The following is an 18,429-nucleotide window of genomic DNA, read 5'->3' as shown; positions in this document are numbered from 1 at the left end:
GTTATATTAAAAATTTAGACTAATTTAAATCTATTCAGATTTTAGACAAAAAAATAAATGTCGCCATAGTTTTGGGCTGACGTGTGTGTTCGTTTCACAATTGTGTAGATGTATAGAGTTATTGTCATGTAAATTTTAAAGAACGCAATGACCTCTTTTTAACCTCTTTTTAACTCGTCGTTGAGGGGAAGCTACTTAATCTTCATTGCCCTCATTTGTTTGCTAGCAAAAGCATTTCATTTGAGAAATCATGGAAAGCAAACAATTTAACTATAAATTGCCGATGGTCGTTGCAGCCAATTAGGATGGTCTAGCGAAAAAGCTCATCTAGAACCAACAACGAGCAAAATGGCCCATGCCATGAATGACATGGGAGATGTTGCAGCTTCTCTAACTCAGTCCATTTGTGCCGAGGGGACTTTTCCCAAGAGCTTATCTAAATTCTAATACTGATTATTAATATATATACACATCACATTATGGAGAAATTATTCAAATATTTGGCTGGCAAGAAAAAGTTGGCGATGAGAACGAGGGCCGGAAGCCCATTCCCCATCTGGATTTACATTTACCAGACACCATGAAGCACAAAAATTAAATAAGAGTTGAAAAGCAAAAATGTTCAAAAGATGAGTTTGAAAATTAAAACGACGCATATCCTTGAGCTCTTGGCTGACTGGCTCCCACGATTGCTGCTAACCACCGTCATGAGAATAGAGTAGGGGCGCACGCGCATCAACCTCCATCGGCAACTGCGGTGCCAATCTTCTTCGAATCTCCAGAGTCGGACTCGGACACAACAACAGCCGACAAATCCACCTGGCCCTTGCCTTGTCTTGCTGCCATCTGTCTCTTCGTGGATTTGTAATAGCAGGCATAGAGAATCACCTGGGCCACCCCCAATAACGTCCCCAGCCCATTCGGAATCTGATGATTGGTATCCAATCCAGTCCACCAAAATAATTAAATTGTAAGCAAATAAACAAATTGAGGCTTTGCGTTACGTATGAATGAAGACCTAGCAAGTTAAAGAGAAAATTACAGCGATGAATTGGTCGAAAGGAAGGAAAGCGTAAGTAGTCCAGGCAATGCCATTAGCCAATGACATCAGGGAAAGGAAAAATGGCATATACTCCACGCTCTTAGTGGTAATCACGAGTTTCTAATAATAAAAATATGAGACGGTGATCAGAATTAGAATTAGAATTAGAATCATAATCATAATGAATTAATAATATTTAAAAGGCAATAAAAGGAGATTTATCAGTACCGACCATGACAGATAAGGGTGAAGCATACATCATGATGTTAAACAGAATGCAAATGATACCGACGGCCATGGAGCGTTGCTTGGTGGAGTGAAGTAGGGTTAGCACAAGAAGGGCGACAAGGGCGACGAATATGACCTCAACAAGCACCACCAACATAACTTTGATTCTCTTCTTCTTGTCAGAGTGGAGTACAAACAGAATTATGTAAACCACCTCAATGGCCGTGCCCGACCCATTTATGGTTATCACCAATATGCTGTGTGGGTGCACCATCGGCAGCCCGTACAACACCCATACCATGCAGTTTAATAACGTCGCCAGGTATGGTGCTGCCGAGTATTGTTCCACCGTCCCTTTCTTCACTATCTCAACAAATGTTGGCCTGCACCAACCATTACATTTATCAAATAATCATTTTTCTTTATCAATTCATAATTCATTATTATATATAACTCATTTTCATTCAATTTCTCAAGGGGTGATTGTGCAGAAATTGAAAATTGATCTTGTGTATTAACTAATTAACATATTAATTTCAGTACGACTAATCTTACCAAGTAAGTTATGTACTAATTGGGATGTATGGAACCACTTCCGTGGCACTTAACATGACAGACCTTTAATTGGTGTATCATGTATAACTACTATGTCAACCGAATACAGAAAAAATAATTACTTGATAATTTATGAGCGTCAACTAGTGTAGGGATAAGTCTTGGGTACTGATTTTTTTTCTTCGGTCTTTGCTACGTGCATACTTTAATCAATCATGATAATATTCATATTCATACGACGATACTTCAACCAATCACGATAATATTCATATTCATATCACTGAATGGAGAAGGAGTAATGCTCAAAAAAACACCAAAAACCTTCTCCTAATTGAGATCATAAATCTCTTATCTTGAAAATAACATATATGTTTTCAAACTCCACTCATCTTGTTAGGAATGGAATTAAGTTGCAGCTGGGAAGGGAAGAAAAGGACAAGAAATCTGGCACCTAGATATTGGTTTTTAAACTTTTCCTAAAGGATAACCGCAATTTACTTCTCGGTGGAAATATTAATTAACGGTTCAGTTACGGCTCTAGTTTCAATGAATGCTACTCGAAAACCCAACAATGCCCCTTGATGTATTCCAAACATGGCAGATAACGTGGGGTTTTAACTGTCTTTCATGGTGAAGTGACAACTTACGGTTATGGGACTCGTGAACTACAAAAATCACAGTCATCAACAACAAAAGATTATAATTAAGTTGAGTCCATACTTTTCTCAAAATCAAATAAATAAATACATGTTTTCGCTTACACTGGTGATAAGAACAAGAAGAGAGAGATGATATTTCCTGAAAATAAACAGAAGGAACCCCGCATCAGTTTAATTTAATCAGATGGGAAAAAAAATTCTCCCAAAAAAAAAAGAAAATTTAAAAACGCCAATTAGTAAGAGAAGTAAGGGCTAAAATGCTACATGCAAAATCTGTTTACCCCACCAACTAAAGTAAAATCGTGCATTATTCCTCTCTATACTACAAATCAAGAACACAACACAACACTAAAAAATTGTAAATTTCTTATACTAGCCGGCAACATAATATAATATTTACCTACCTATGATACCCACTACATTTCGAATAGTGTTCACTACTGCAGAAACCATTGTTGTAAGCTAAAGAAGAAGAAGAAGAAGAAGAAGAAGAAGAGAGCTTATAAGCAAAGGGATTAGAGAATTTATGAAGATAATTAGAACCTGAAGAAAGAAATAGAAGAGGTGGTTATATATAGAGAATGAGTTAAGAGAATAGCGGTATGGCAATAAAGTTAAAGAGGAGGTTCGGTGTTGCTCTGTCTCATTCTCATATGAGATTTTTTTTTTTTTAAATTTTGGCAAGTATATCACCTGCATGACATGTAATGTAATGTGTCGTGAAAATTATACATAGAAAAGAGTGTCTTTATTATGAAAGAGGAAGAAAAAAATACCAAGTCGTGAAGGATTTTTTTTTAATTATTTTCTTTTAGTCTCTCATTTTTAAACGAGTGATTAAGATTGGGCTTTGAATTTTTATATTGTTAATTGATTTTTTTTTATTGATAATTAAGCAATTTTTTTAAAGTAAATTTAAAAAATAAAAAGAGACTAGAAGAGAGAAAAGAGAGAGAGAGAGAGAGTGGGAACCCTAATCTTTTCTTTCGTGGCACCATCTTCAAGATCCTTCAAAATACAGGTTTCAGGCAGCCCCTTTATTGCTCTATTGGCGTTTCATAAGTACTGCTGGGACTATTGGCCAATTGCCAGCAATTTCTTCAATTGAATCCATTTCCTTTCTTTTTTTTTCCCGAACTTATCCAAAACCCACGTAGGCTTTTAACTTTGCTTGTCAGAGACACTTGTCTTCCTGACTCTGTTAATATACGAAGAAAACCAACGCTCACACCTTCAAAATTTACCCTAATCTTAATCTTAATGTACATGTAATATGTACAGGTCTCCAACGTTTTAAAGATGAAGACAAATTCTCTCTTAATTTGAGTTGCATGTAGTGGTCAATCATCGCACATGTGGCTCCTCCATTACTTCTTCTTCGAAACAAATCTTATTACCGTGTAAATTTCTAACATTAATTAAATTAAAAGAGGTGTACATATTCATTCCTAAAATGTAAACTAGCTGCCTGTACATTAGGGAAAACCTTAGAGATATGAGTATTCTTTTTCTAATAATAATGTAAAATATCGAACTCAGCTCCCTCCCTGCCTCCTTGATTAACCTGAACTGAATGCATGTAACTAAAAGTGGGAAGATGTTGCTTCGTGTAGCGTTAAAATAGGGTTTTTCACAATTTGGGGCGATATAAGAGCTGGGTATGTGTAGTGCTCATAAGTCATAATCACTTGAATCTTAAATGAAGCATACAAAGGTGGCACTGTACAAATTTGTTCAACGTGTTGTGTTTGATTATAGATAAAATAGGCCATGTGACAAGATTTAGCTGAATTTCATTTCATCAATCGTGAATATGATGATTTTGCATAGGTCGGTCATGGCTAAGATGTGACTCTATAACATGCATTTATTGCTGCAGTGAAACTTGATTGTGTTGCTGTATATATCTCATTCTTCTTAAGTACAGATTTCCAGTGTTTGCTTTCCCAGTCCCGCTTTTTATCTAAACAATGTGCTAACTACTTTAGCAATTAGTTAATGGTTTCAAAAGTAATCCTATATATATATAGCATTATCTCCACGAAAAAACAGAATAGTTACCTAAAAAATAATTGTGTAGGATTAACAGGCATCAAGTTTTCGGATAAGTAAATAGAGAGGACAGATAATTAGTCAATGAAAGAAGAGAAGAGATCGGAAAGATGGGCATCGAATTCTTTTTGGAACCTTTTCAAGCTGTAGCTTGTCGTAAAAGGAGGGTTATGTGCATGTAGCAGAAAAAATTGGCTCAATTTTGGAAATGTTGGTGAGAGTGTCAGAGAATATATTTCATGCACAATCATTATTGCTTTTATCCTGCAAAATCATCTTTAGAGTTATGAACTCCACGGATAAAAAGTAGAATTGTCCAGATACCCTACGCCGTTGTCCTTGTGTTCTAATGGGACCTTCTTTGTTAATCAGCCTGATTAGTTCGGAATTGGACTGTTATTAATAAAGAGAAATATTCTATTTTAAAATTATAATAATCTATTACAATATTGGGACATTGTGTGTGTGTGTGTATATATATATATATAATTTACTCTACTAATATTGAAGAGATATTTACTGTTTCTAAATTTTTTGAAAGAAAAAAATGAATGTAAAGAGACTCAAACTCATGATTTTATTTTATTTATTTTTATTTAACTCACACATACTTGTAAAGTTCGAACTTAAAACTTTAGTCTTAAAAAAACTGCCCATCATCACCGAAATTAGATCTTAAACTCATATTGATTCTATTAAACAAAAGTGAATTACTAAACAAATTAGATACATTATTAGCAGCTAGCAAGAGATTGGGTTTAGTTACTATTCCATGAACAAGAGATTAGGAGGGCTCAACTTTTGGGGGAAAAAAAAAGGAAAAAAGAAAAACTCTTATCTTCAAGGGCTGGAAAAGGTCAAAAGCTAATTCTTCATCCTAACAATTTTTGCTGAACTCATCAGGCAAAAAGCGATTCCGCTCCCTACCTTAATGCTAATTGGACTGCTTGTTACACTTGTCACAACGGAATGGATGCTTCCCTGAGATCAGCAAATTATCAATTACATTACATATAATATCTTGAAAAAGAAAAAGCTTATCACATTCATCACCATATTTTTGCATCTTTCAAAGTTCGAAAACAGTTTCAGAAGAGAGCTAGCTGTCCAAGACTGGTGGGCAGAAGGTTTTAGTCTCCATCGGTAAACAGGGGAAAGCAAATGTCAATGGTGCTGCTTAAACGTGTTAATATATTCCTCTGCCTCTGGGCCAGTACTGAATCAAATTCTGATAAGGAATCACAATTTGACGGTATGAATTGATGATCATGATAGTGCTCAAGAAATGAAGATGAATACTTGCATGAAAATGGAAATAAGAAGCAGGAATATTATCACCTACAGGTCACAGGTTCCACAAATTAAGTAATTTTGGATCGGTACCACTAATACAATGTATTGCATTAAGATTCCGAATTAAATTTCATTCCTTGTCATCCTCTTGTTTCTTCTTCATTTTCTAGAACCAAGAATATTAATTTATGGGTATAAATATCAATCATAAATATAAAGAAATTATAAATGATAAAATAAATTTACATCATAAACAGTGACAGAAGAAATTATAAAGAAACGCTAACTATTCTTGTCCAGTTACAACTAAGCAATAATAATTGTAATCAATTTTATTTGATTCCCCACTAATTTTCAGAAAAAGATTACATAAAGAGTAGTGCTAGAGAGAGAGAGAAGCATGAGAGAAAGACGAGAGAATTTTGCTCTCTCTCTCTCTCTCTCTATCCCTTTCTTTATTGTTTCTCTCGTCTTTCTCTTGTGCTTCTCTACACCAAGTATTTTCCTTACATAAAATCTCTTGTCGACGATAAATAGTGATATTAAAAAAATAAGGGAGGGTTATTTGAACTTACTAATTTTCTCTCTACACCATCTTTTTAATTAAGAATTTTATTGTCAAAATAATTTTTGATAAAATTATTTATTAATCATTTTTTCTCTTTTCATTCTCATCAATTCTTTCAAATATTTTCTTTTAATTGTAAATAATTAGTTCATTATAAGTTATCATAAATTAAGAGGAGGAATAGTTGTTATTAAAAAAATAAACATCAACAAATTTTTATCAGACAAGAAAGTTAATTAACATAAAAAAATTAATCTTTACCAATGAAAAAAAGGTAATGAATATATTAAAAAAAAATCTTATATGAGTATCTTATCAACGCCCGTAAATGATAAACCATAGATCAAGCTACTGAATCGGGAAAATTGGGTGCTATGACATTCATAGAGCTTTGTATTGGCTAAGTTCATGAGTTGGAGATAAGTGAACTCAAACCACTTGACTTCCACAGCAAAGTAGACCATTATCTCTTCAGGTCCTCACTGATTTTACCATTAAAGATGCAGTCGTCAATTATCCCGAGAGGACACAATTACTGCGAAAACCGTATTAATGATGAGAAATGCATTTTTGCTATGCTACTAATACTTGCTCACCTATTCTTCTTCTCAAGCCTAGCCGAGGAAGAGTTACTGGGTGTAAATTTTATTATAATTTCCCTAGAGGCTATGGTAGCACAACTGAGATAGTGACGAGTCTTCTAAGGCATGAAATAAAGATTATTATTTACTAAGAAAGGCAAAAAAAAAAAAAAAAAGAACCGAAAAGACAGTTAAATAGAAAGTTTTGTTTGCAGAAATATGAGAGTAGAGAAAATCTATAGAATCGTGAGTAGAAAGAGAAAGAAATTAATTAGTTGTAATTTTGAGATTTAAAATTTTTATCATTACTTATAATAAAAAGTTTGTTCCTAACATTACTAATAATAAAAACAGTGGTTTACCTAAGGTCACATTTAGTGTTACTTACATCCTAAAAAAAATTGTGTGAAAATGAGCAACTGACATGTAAGGTCAATTTTTAGTGAAAATGAATAACTGACATGTAAGGTCAGGATCTCGTTTTGGCTCATCTTTAGCGGACTGTTAAGTTCCTAAAAACGAAGCCATCAAAACATGAATCAGGAATTTATTCACTCTGATGATTGTTCATTTTCAGCCAATAATTTTAAGGGTACAACACGGACATTCAAATAAAACAATTTAAAGAAGAAAAAAAAGAAGAAAACCAATGGGATCTCAAAGCTTTAAAAAAACAGGAAACCTCACCAAATTACAACATTGAACACTATACATAAATGAAATTCTATGTTACAAAGCGTGCACTTCTGGAAAGTCGAAGTGATGAAGATAATGTCTTCTTTTTTTTTTTTCAAATTCTAAAACCCAAGCCTGGCCATCTCTTTGTGGCTTCTTTCTTTGTCCTCCTTGAGTTGGGATCAATGAGATTTTCCAGTGATTTTGCTTTTCTATTGCGTGCCCTGCCAGCTTCTTTAAGAAGTTCAGCTAACCGGTTCTTCTCGTCCTCAAAATCAGGATTCGCAATTCCAAGCTGTTCCTCTCTCAGTTTAAGAACATGCTCCAAGATCTCAATGGCATCTGCTACTCTGCAGTAATTTCATCAAAATACAGCTCAAATCAGACAAATTTTTGACTTTTGGAGTACCAAACACATTAATGCAACATGTGTCACCAGGCTGCAATGACATAGAGCAAAAAATTATGGAAGGAAAATCATGCATAAGCCATCCACTAATGACATGAATGTATGACCACGTAAGGACTGATAAGGAATATAGTCCAGCCTATCATAACTCAAATTATTAAACTCTGCCATCATTTTAATTGTCCAAATGGTTGAAGAAAGGGAATACAAGTTTAAATAATTTGGTCAATACCTCCATAGAGAATTTTTTTCTGTTACTGAATACTCGGGGAACTAGGATATTCAGTTCTCATGATATAGATGTCAGTTTCCTTTATGCGGATGCAGATATTCAATAAATATCAGGAGATATGAAAAGATACAAACACAATCCTCATCATGATGCTATCAAATTAATTACAACTAATACAAGCCAGGTCAAAGCCAATTAATAATTTTCTTAAAGGTGGTCCAAAGAAAACAGACAAAAAAAGGGAATAGTATTGAAAGATTAATACCTTCCCATAGCATCATATGTTGCTGCAAGATTGCTATATACTCCAAGGGTATCTTGGTGACATGGCCCACACTCCTGTTCCAGAATTGCCCTTGCTTCTTCGAACAACTCAGCAGCCTCGTCTATCTTGAACAACTGGACACAAGCCAATCCCATCTGGTTCAACACAACTCCGAAAAAAGCCGACTTCCTTTCCCCACTTGCTCTAAGTTTTGCTATAGCACTCTCAAAAGAACTCCTTGCTTCTTCATACCTCCCAACCATGTAAAACATTACACCCATCCGTGCTTCTATTCCAGCAATTGTGCTTTGCTGTCCTGGTTTATCCTCCAATAACTTCATTGCCCTCTGCAAGAGCTTCAGTGCCTCCTCAGGCTCATCTACAGACTCATAAATGGCTGAAATTTCCGTCAACCCACCAGCAATCTCTTCAGCTGTGGTTCCAGGCACAGGTCTCGCATATATTCTCAGGGCATTCTCACAATAGGATTTCGACTCACGGAGCTTTCCAGTCCTGTGGTATAGATCAGCAAGGCGCACAAAGACAGAGGCAACCGAAGGGTGATTGTCACCCTTTGAGGACTTGAAGACGGTGAGAGCCTTTTGGTAAGAGAAGACAGCCTCATCAAAGCGGCATAGCGACAGGTAAATGTTGCCAATGCTAACATCAATAGCAGCAACCTCATTATCTTGTCCATTCGCAATCATTGCCATGCTGGCCAAGACAAGGTGCTCTAGAGCTGCTTCATAATCTCCCTTTGCCTCACATATGAGAGCCATCAATCTGCGGTCAGCAGACTCTTCAAGAGATGCAGGCTCACTATGTGCACGATGAATTTCAAGAGTTTTCTTGCACAATTCTTCAGCTTTATCAAACTGCATTGCTTGAACATGAGCCTCGGCCAAGTATCTGTTATATTAAGTATCAAGATGTAATATCACTTTTCCTCTCCCAAAAAAAAAAAAAAAATGTAATATCACTTTTCCTTCTGAATTGCAAACATTAATTTAATCAAGCAATGTACAGCCAACATTAAACATTCAGTGAAATATTCAAGAACTTAATCCCATAAAAATTTTCAGCTTTAACAAACAGCAATATTAACTTTCAAAGGCTTCTCAGATCTTTGATTGATTTGTGCACTGCAACAAAAAGCTGCAAATGCATAACCCTGAAACTGTAAAAATAATGCAAACCTTAATATGCAGTCAATTTCAAAATTTCAACTTTCCATTTCTTCAAGATTCCACAGATCCAAACCAAACATAAATGTTCCACCTAACCATTCCAGTACATTCATTTCACTACAGTAATTGAACAATCATAACAGAACTTGGGACACAATTGCGGTCCCCTTTTTCCCCTAAGAAAACACTGAGTTTCCCAAATTTTTGAAATTTTAAGAATATTCTCACTAATCCTTGTTTTTCTAATACTATCAAAAAAGACAAATTCCCACTCCAAATCTTTGTAAATGTGTTAATTTCAAATTACGAAATTTATTAGAATCATAAAATCCAACCAAAAGATTTATTTTTTTAAGGAAAAAACAGAAACCTGCAAGTCTCTCCAACTCTAGGATCCGTCTCTCCCAAGGCTTCGATCTGAATCTTCAATCCTTCCTCGTAACAACCAATCGACCGATCAACTTGCCCCAGCATCGAACACGTGTCACCCAACTGCATATACCCAGAAAACTTGGCCAGCGCGTGATCCGCACCGCGCGTGACGTCCGGCACCGAAATGGCTTTCTCCAGAGCTGGTACAGCTTCCTCGAACTTTCCTAGACTACAATAAATCGCAGCCAGCACGTGCAAGCTCATTGCGTAGTCAAGGCTCGGCTCGGCTTCAGCCGCGGCGCAACGCTCGAACGACTTGGAAGCTCGGATTGCGTAGTCTAAAGCCTTACTCGGGCCTTCGCCGGAGGCAATCGTATCACGAGCGAGTTTTAAAAGAAACGGGCCGAGATCGGGGTTGTCGAGGGACGCGTCGGTGAAATCCGGGGGCGGTTTCTTGTTTCGTGATTGGGTCGGGCTTGGGGTGGCCTTCGATCGGGATGAGGGAGAGGGGGAGGGAGGCTTGGGGCGCGGAACTGGAGTCGTTGGGGGCTCCGGTCGGGGCTCCGGAACGGTGATTCGAGGAGGCGGAGCGTCCGGTGGAGTTTTGACGGAAACTAAACCGGGCATGGTCTCGAGTTGGGGTTTTGAATTTCGGATCGAAATGAGAGTACAAGTTTGGTGAACTTTTTATATAAAAGTGAGAGAGAGTTTTTAATTTTAGAGAGAAGTGAGTGAAAGACTGGAACTTGTTACCACTCGCAACCGACAGGAAGGTTGGGATCTTCAGACCAACAAATTGATGATGAGGAAAGGGTGATATGGTAATTGTGTGTTTCTGGTGCAATTTCGTAAATTTCATCAGAGTAACGGTAAAAGTAACTGCCAGTCCTTTCTGGTGGGTAAATAAATAAATACTCAATTGGCTTTTGGTTTGTGCTCGCCGCTTACAGTAACCATGTCGTTTAGGGCTACTTTCCATGCGTTTTGATGCTTGCACATGAACGTTAGAGCCCTCACGTACTGACTAGTGAATACAAAATAAAAATTAAAAGTATCTGATAAATATATATGAGTTTTAAATAATATTTTTAATAAAAATAATAAAGATATTATAATTTTTTTAGGATGAAAATAAATAATTTATCAATAATTCATAGTAAATAATGTTAATTAAATATTTTAATATTGTAATTTTTAAAGTAAATCTGTTTAATCTCAATATCAATAAGTAAAGTTATTGATGTGAATATTTAATCTAAGTTGAACCAACGTCAAAACTAATTTCAATTTTCGGTTGAATTTGATTTGATCTTAAAAATCGATCAGTTTCAATTCGTAATCAAACTGAATATCATACCTGATCGCATTACGCTTAAAAAAAAATTGTTGACATGAAAACTCAATCCCATTTCTTCCTCAAAAGTCAAAATTAAAAATACTAGTTACCGCCAAACTTATCTCTCCCTCACTAGCTGCTGTTGCCGTCGGTCGCTTCACGCTGCCACCAGTCGTCACTTTCAGCAATCAGCCCGTCAGCGCCCCTTGTCATTGTTACTCTCTTACAGTAACGGCGCTCAGTTACTGCAGCTTCCATCTCGTCGGTGTCGTAGCTCTTCACTTGTAGTTGTGATTAAGAGGAAACTACTATTGTTGTTCCGTGTTTCATATTATTAATACATTATTTTCCAATTATGTTTTGAGTTTTGGAGAGACGGTTGTGGAGATTTAGGACTTGTTTCATCTTTTATGTCCCATGAAGACTTTTTTTCCCCTTTGATTCTTGTAAAGAATCCCAGCTTAATGGCTTCAATCCTCAATTCTGGCTCCAAATTGAAAGAGGAAAGCTCTCGAAATTGTCTTCGCACAACTTTTCTTCTTCATCAATGTAAGTTCGCTTCGCAGTTTTCTTCCATCTAAAATCCATGGTATTTTGATTTCCATATTTAGCAGATTGAGATTTTTTTTTTCTTTTTTGATGGGCTTAAAATATTGTAGAGAATCCTTTGTCAAAGTAACAAGGCCATGAATACCACTGTATTACAAACTCGTTGATTATGTAGAAGTTATAGTTCAAATTCAAGAAGAAAGAAGAAATCAGATAACTTCATGTTCAATAGAGTTCGAGTCACTTTTTATTACAATTTCAGGTCTTTAGGGGCCTTGGGTAAACCAAACCTAATTTTACACCCAAAGTTACAATTTAAACCTTATCGAACCAATCTAAATTTCGACTTGAACGGAACTAATTTTTGAACCCATTTTAAGTGAATTCTGAAGCTCGAAATTGTTGCAACCGAAATTGAAATCCGAAATGCCCACTCCTACCAAACAGGACCTAAATGTTCATTCCCAAGTAAAATGCAAAAGTTTCTAGTGATTTATACCACACAATATCCTCCACTATCACGGATGATTTCTTATTGACATTGCAACTTTTTTTGAACATGTAGCTACCCAACTAGGGGTGTGTGTGTATAGAGATGGCAATTGTATCCGCAAACTCACAAACCCGCTCAAATCCACCTGCCAAAACCCGCCCGCTACGGGTAATTTTACCTGTAGCAGGCGGGTTTAGTATTATAAACTAAAACCCACACATGGATGTGGGTGGGTTTGGTATTAACCTTATATTCAGTGGATACCCGCATGAATATCCACCAAACCCACAATATTTTTTTCAAATATTTTTAATTTAATTTAAATCTAAAAATGTATAAAGAAAATAATGTCATTATTCAAACTACCAAATAGCCAAAGGTTTAAAGTTGTGTATGTGGCCCATCTCCCATTCTAAAGTCATAACTTAAAGAAAACTAAAGGCATTTCCCTTCGAATTAGTATTTGAAAATATTAATCTTAATTACTATTATAGGCATTGTGTTGGATGGGTGCTTATGGTGGTGAATGAAATGAATATCTTCTCTCAGAGCTTGTTTTAAATGATAATATGAAATGTAATTATTATTTTTAGATACTAGTTTGTGTTTTTTTAATGGATTTGTGTAATTTATACTTAAATTTGAGAATTTGTGTTGGATTGATGTTGAAATTTTAATTTTTCATTTACATTGTTTAAATATAAAATTGAGTATGTTATATGAAATTTGAGGTTATTATTATAAATTTATATATTAAACATTTGTGATTTTAAATACGGAAACCCGCAAAAAATCCATTGGGTACCATTGCAAGTTTGGTAATTGTTAAAACCCGCTGCGGGTGGATTTTTTTAAAAAAATTAAAACCCGCTGTGGGTTGCGGGTGGATTTGGTAATTTAAATTTTATGCGGGTTTGGGTTTGGTAATGACAAACCCGTTGCGGGCGGTGCCCATTGCCATCTCTATGTGTGTAGTTATTTTCTTTTGCGAATGCCCACAATTAATAGGTTAAGTGAAATGGCCAAACAGTTTCACTTGAAAAAATAATTAACTTTTCTTTACTCTTTCTCTTTATCTGATAACATCCTAATACATTAAAAGATAAGAAAGAAACACATTCCACTATATTATATGATAAAATACATTGCATTAGAATGTATATTTTATTGTCCTTTGGTTTATCTTTACTTTTAAATGATGAATATATATATTTTTAGAATTAATTTGGTAAATTAAATTTTTATAAAATAATCATTAATAAGATTATCGTAACGATATTAAACATTGCTTTAAGTTGGCTTATATTAATTTTCCTAATAAATGATTATTAGTAAGATGTTGCACAAGTACAAAAAAATACTAGTTCTTTCACACTTATACTTATTGGTTAATTTACTAATCAACTTTTCTATACATAAATTAATTAATACAAAGAATGTTGTTGGAAAAGCATTATTATAAAAGGAAAGAAAAAGTAAGATTAAAAATATAACATATTTCCCTATGAATGGTGTGTGTGTGTGTGTGTATACATCATTCACAGGTGTGGATGACTTCATTTTTTTCTTTTTTTCTTTTTGTGTGGGCACGCTATTAAACCATGTAGTTTAATAATTAGTTAAAGTTGCTCTATTAAATTGAAAATTGGTTGGTTTAATAGAGTGTCTGGATAAAAAGAAAATTAGGACCCTTTCAATTAAGGTTCATAGTATGCGGTGTTTTTAACTCTACAAGTTTTATCAGATTCACTTCAATGGCGCCCTTTCAAATTAAGGTTTATAGCTAATTATGTATCATTAGTTCATGAAGATATGTATGTATGCAACTAATTAACTAATGTTATTGTTAGATTGGTTATGTAAAATTAATTAGTTTAATTTTGACCGTGCTGCCTACAGAAATATAATGGAAACGTATATACGTAGTTGTGAATATTAATTAGTTTAATTTGAGACTATGAAATGATAATAATAATAATTTATTTTGACGGATAGCTAGGTATGTAATACTAATACTAGAAGCAAGCGGCTGATAAGATATATATCATCACATTCACTTAGAGGAAGCGATTTAACATAAGAATGAGACTACGATGATGATAGTTTTAACTTCGGGCTACTATTATTTTATCACTTTTTTTTTTCTTTTTTTGACATATCATTTTATCATCAATTTTTTTTGGCAAACTTAATGTTTCAATCTTTATCATTTTATTACCAAATCAATAACTGCGTTAAGAAATTACTGATATCATAAGAGTAAAAAAATAATGGTGAAATTATTTTTTAATAATAAAATGATACGTTGCATATGATTTTAGGAACATGATCATCTACTGAAATTTTAAAAATCTTTTGCCATGTGTCTTTTAGTGTTAGTGTATAGGTAATATTTAATTTTTTTTATATTTTTATTTATTAACAACCAATCAGTGATTGAATTATTTGCTCAGAACATGATTAGATTATGAGAGAACATTAATCCCTGATTTTAACTTTTTAACTTTTAAGCAAGAGACTTGTGCTATACGTTGTTTCTCTTACCGATAGTAGATGGGGAACATGAAGTCTACTATTCATATTGGCTATTGCATGCGTCCGATAGCGAAGTCAACTGTACTAACTTTTCTATAATGTCACCTCAATTTGTTGTTGCTACTTATTACTTGCATGCAAAGGTTCAAATTTCAAAATTTAAAATTCTACGGATACCCAGATTGGCTGGTGTATATATATAGGTTTTGCCCACAAAGTCTCGACCAATGGTTATGAAAGCGTTCAGTTAAATTCCATGCATGTATTTTTCTCAAAGGTGCACAATCGCAAAGGTTATTAGCTTTGACAAGGGTTAATTTACCACTGGATTCAAACCATTCAACTACTAAGACAAAATTGCTTCATCTTTCAACACTAATATACAGAGACTGTCTAGCTAGCAGCTGTGTGTTTTTTTTTTTAATCTTTTGGGGGGGGGGGGGGAGGACATGTAATTGTAGTTTAGAAGTTAATTTATGATGTTTCAACTCACATTTATTTGAAGAAAAAATCTATAATATTGTTGATATGTTTATAAAAATTATTATTTAAAAACTCATATTTATTTATTGAGTATAATCCACTTTTATTTCAAGCTTTCATTTCACAGCACTTGCGGTTATCTCCACACAGCCATGCTCACAGGAAAATAACCAGCATGCAATTCTAGACCAATTGATTGTCTAAGCCAAGCAGCTCATCTCTTCGATTCTCTATCAACGAGTAAAATTAATTATGCTGATTAAAGTCAAAGCCCAAAGCGTATGGCATTTGGCCCACGCGTTCTTGTGCGTGTGTGTATATACATATATTAATTTTTTAATTAAAAATTATTAATTATATTAAAATATGTGATTTTTTTTTATCCTTTAACTTGATTTGACTTTTAATATGATCAAAGATTTCTTATTGAAAGCTCACGCTATATACATACATACATACATACATATATATATATAGAGAGAGAGAGAGAGAGAGAGAGAGAGAGAAATTATCCATCTACATCATATAGTGTATTAGTGCTTTTGTTAAATTTTTTCAATTAACTAATACACTATATAATACACACAACAAGCCCATATTTTAAAAGATGCAGACATCTGCATCTAAGAAAGATTATATATAGAGAAAAATTTTCAAGTGCGAATTGAGATTTCATGACAATGTATAAGCCTTTTACAACATTATAAATCATTTTACAATATTGTAAAGGTGTGTTTGACACATTGTATTATATTATGTTATATTATATTATTTTAATACTTTTGTATTGTATTATATTGTATTACATTAGTAGTGTATTATAACAATATTATACAATATTTGGTACTACACTATACTGTAATAATTTTTTTGTAATTAATTTAAATTAAATATTATAATATATTATATTAATATATTTAAATTGTATTAATATTTTATACTATTATTAATTTTAAATTAATATTATTCATATTTAACTATTTATTATTAGTTATAATTAATTATAAATTTATTAATAAATTATAATGTAAAAATAAAAAATATAATATAATAATATTGAATAAAAAATTACATATTTATTAATTTATCTTAATAATTGTAATGTAAAAATAAAAAATTATATAATATTATATTAAATTAAAAGTTATATATATATATATATTATTAAGCAAAAGTCAAGTGGCAGTTGCAAAAGCGAAAGGGGCAAAACCAAAAAAAAAACAAGTGGCAGTTGCCGCATCAGCTTGGGCCATTAATGCAGTGCTACTGTAATTTTTTGTTTGCCAAACATGTACTTGTATAAATTTAATGCAATAAGAGGTTTTAATACAACAGTCAAACACACTGTTGTGAAACCCATGTTCCACACTTCACGTGGGCATCTCTAGAAAGAATGCACATATATGTATGCATAGATTTTTTTTTACGTTATTAAAGTAAAGGATAAATTAAAATATTAAAAAAACGCATACTGCAATAGATTACAAGACAAAATGTACTACACTTGAGTGTGTGTTTTACTTGTCTTTTAATTTATTCTTTATTTTAATAACTTAGTATACTCCTTAGTAGATATATATGTATATATATATATAGAGAGAGAGAGAGAGAGAGAATATTAATCTTGTCCAGGATCCTGGACTTTATTTAACTTTGAGAAAGTTATTAAGTTATATAGTTTAATAGTATATGACACTACACTATTAAACCAAATGTTTTAATAATTTTTCTAGATTTTAAGAAATCTAGAATCCTGGGTATGTATATATATAGGCTTTTGCTAAATTATAGCGCGAGTAACTTCCAATCCAACTACTTAGAAGGTATTGACCCCACTCTTATTACTTATATTGACACAAAATGTTGGGTTATAAGTTACTATGTTATAACTTAACATGACTTATATATATACTTTCTCTAATGAGCCCATCCTTACTTTAAAATATATAATTTTTAACGTATTAATATATATATATATATATATATATATATATATATATATATATATATATTATTTTAATGACATCCTCTCCAACCATTAATAGTGAAAATTGTATGATGATCATTGTACGTACTACACTAATAATTAGTTAGAATCTCAATTCTCATGCACACGATGTGAAACAATATTGCTTGTAGTAGTACTACGTGTTCCATGCTCACTGTATCATGATCTCTAGTATCTACATTACTACTCACAGTTACAGTTGAATTTTCTAAATTTGAGTACCATTCTCAACCAGTTAATGTCATATTGAACGGGTAAACAATGGCCACTTCGAACAAAAGGATTTCCCATATATAGGATATAGTAATGAAGGCTTATCTGCCAGGCCATCATGTTTTGTTGCCACCCAAATTATGATTATGTAATGGCGGCAGTCATGTCACAGCACCTTCTTAAAGTAGACTACTCAACCTTCTCAACTTTTTCTTGATTAATAATCTCTATTTAATCTCTTTAACAAGCTTCAATGACAGCTAACTTAACGCACCCTAATTATTATCATTCTGGTTGTAGCCACAACATTTTACGTACTGTGACTTGATCACGATCGAGCTGTCCTCTTGCGCTTCGAGTACCGCAGAAGATACTGCACAAGAGAGTTTATATTTCCTTTAATGCAATTCCTGAATTATGATGTACCAGAAGCTCTCTTTTTGAAAGATGGTTCGTTGTCATAGATTAGTAATTGGTGTTACTTTGTTTTCAAGCCATTGTTGTGGTGATTTAGTTTTGACAACCAAGCTCGGCCTCATCTTTAGACAAGCCACGTAACTAGTTAAGCCCAAGATTACTTTCTTAGAACACGACGTTGAGGCTATTCGAGCTAGGGATGGCAATGGGCACCGCCCGCAGCGGGTTTGCCATTACCAAACCCAAACCCGCACAAAATTTAAATTATCAAATTCAC

General features: G+C 33.6%; 2 protein-coding genes across 2 annotated transcripts; both read right to left on the bottom strand.

Moving 5' to 3' along the window:
- Positions 1 to 603: 603 nt before the first annotated feature.
- Positions 604 to 3,031, bottom strand: LOC18047472 (bidirectional sugar transporter SWEET4). Its single transcript, XM_006439225.2, has 5 exons — positions 2,889 to 3,031; positions 2,587 to 2,623; positions 1,275 to 1,653; positions 1,043 to 1,162; positions 604 to 927 (listed from the first exon to the last, which is right to left on the bottom strand). The coding sequence occupies exons 1-5, from the start codon at positions 2,935 to 2,937 to the stop codon at positions 736 to 738; spliced, it is 777 nt and encodes a 258-aa protein (XP_006439288.1). The 5' UTR covers positions 2,938 to 3,031; the 3' UTR covers positions 604 to 735.
- Positions 3,032 to 7,638: 4,607 nt separating this feature from the next.
- On the bottom strand, positions 7,639 to 10,917 carry LOC18047471 (protein KINESIN LIGHT CHAIN-RELATED 1). The gene is made up of 3 exons (XM_006439224.2): positions 10,117 to 10,917; positions 8,560 to 9,468; positions 7,639 to 8,003 (listed from the first exon to the last, which is right to left on the bottom strand). The coding sequence occupies exons 1-3, from the start codon at positions 10,743 to 10,745 to the stop codon at positions 7,769 to 7,771; spliced, it is 1,773 nt and encodes a 590-aa protein (XP_006439287.1). The 5' UTR covers positions 10,746 to 10,917; the 3' UTR covers positions 7,639 to 7,768.
- Positions 10,918 to 18,429: the final 7,512 nt, after the last annotated feature.

The sequence above is a fragment of the Citrus clementina genome, unplaced genomic scaffold (genome assembly GCF_000493195.1).
Source record: "Citrus clementina cultivar Clemenules unplaced genomic scaffold, Citrus_clementina_v1.0 scaffold_3, whole genome shotgun sequence".
Lineage (NCBI taxonomy): Eukaryota > Viridiplantae > Streptophyta > Magnoliopsida > Sapindales > Rutaceae > Citrus > Citrus x clementina.
Note: the sequence above shows the minus strand (reverse complement) of the source record. Positions and strands in the feature narration are given on the sequence as shown.

Bases quoted from the DNA above. Each gene is read 5' to 3' on its own strand.
- LOC18047472 (XM_006439225.2), bottom strand. From the start codon at position 2,937: ATGGTTTCTGCAGTAGTGAACACTATTCGAAATGTAGTGGGTATCATA. The intron at 1,654-2,586 runs GTAAGCGAAAAC...TGGTTGGTGCAG, and splicing joins TTCTTGTTCTTATCACCAGT to GCCAACATTTGTTGAGATAG. The intron at 928-1,042 runs GTAATTTTCTCT...ACCAATCATCAG, and splicing joins CTTTCGACCAATTCATCGCT to ATTCCGAATGGGCTGGGGAC.
- LOC18047471 (XM_006439224.2), bottom strand. From the start codon at position 10,745: ATGCCCGGTTTAGTTTCCGTCAAAACTCCACCGGACGCTCCGCCTCCT. The intron at 9,469-10,116 runs GTTTCTGTTTTT...TTAATATAACAG, and splicing joins AGAGTTGGAGAGACTTGCAG to ATACTTGGCCGAGGCTCATG. The intron at 8,004-8,559 runs GTATTAATCTTT...AAATTACTGCAG, and splicing joins ACATATGATGCTATGGGAAG to AGTAGCAGATGCCATTGAGA.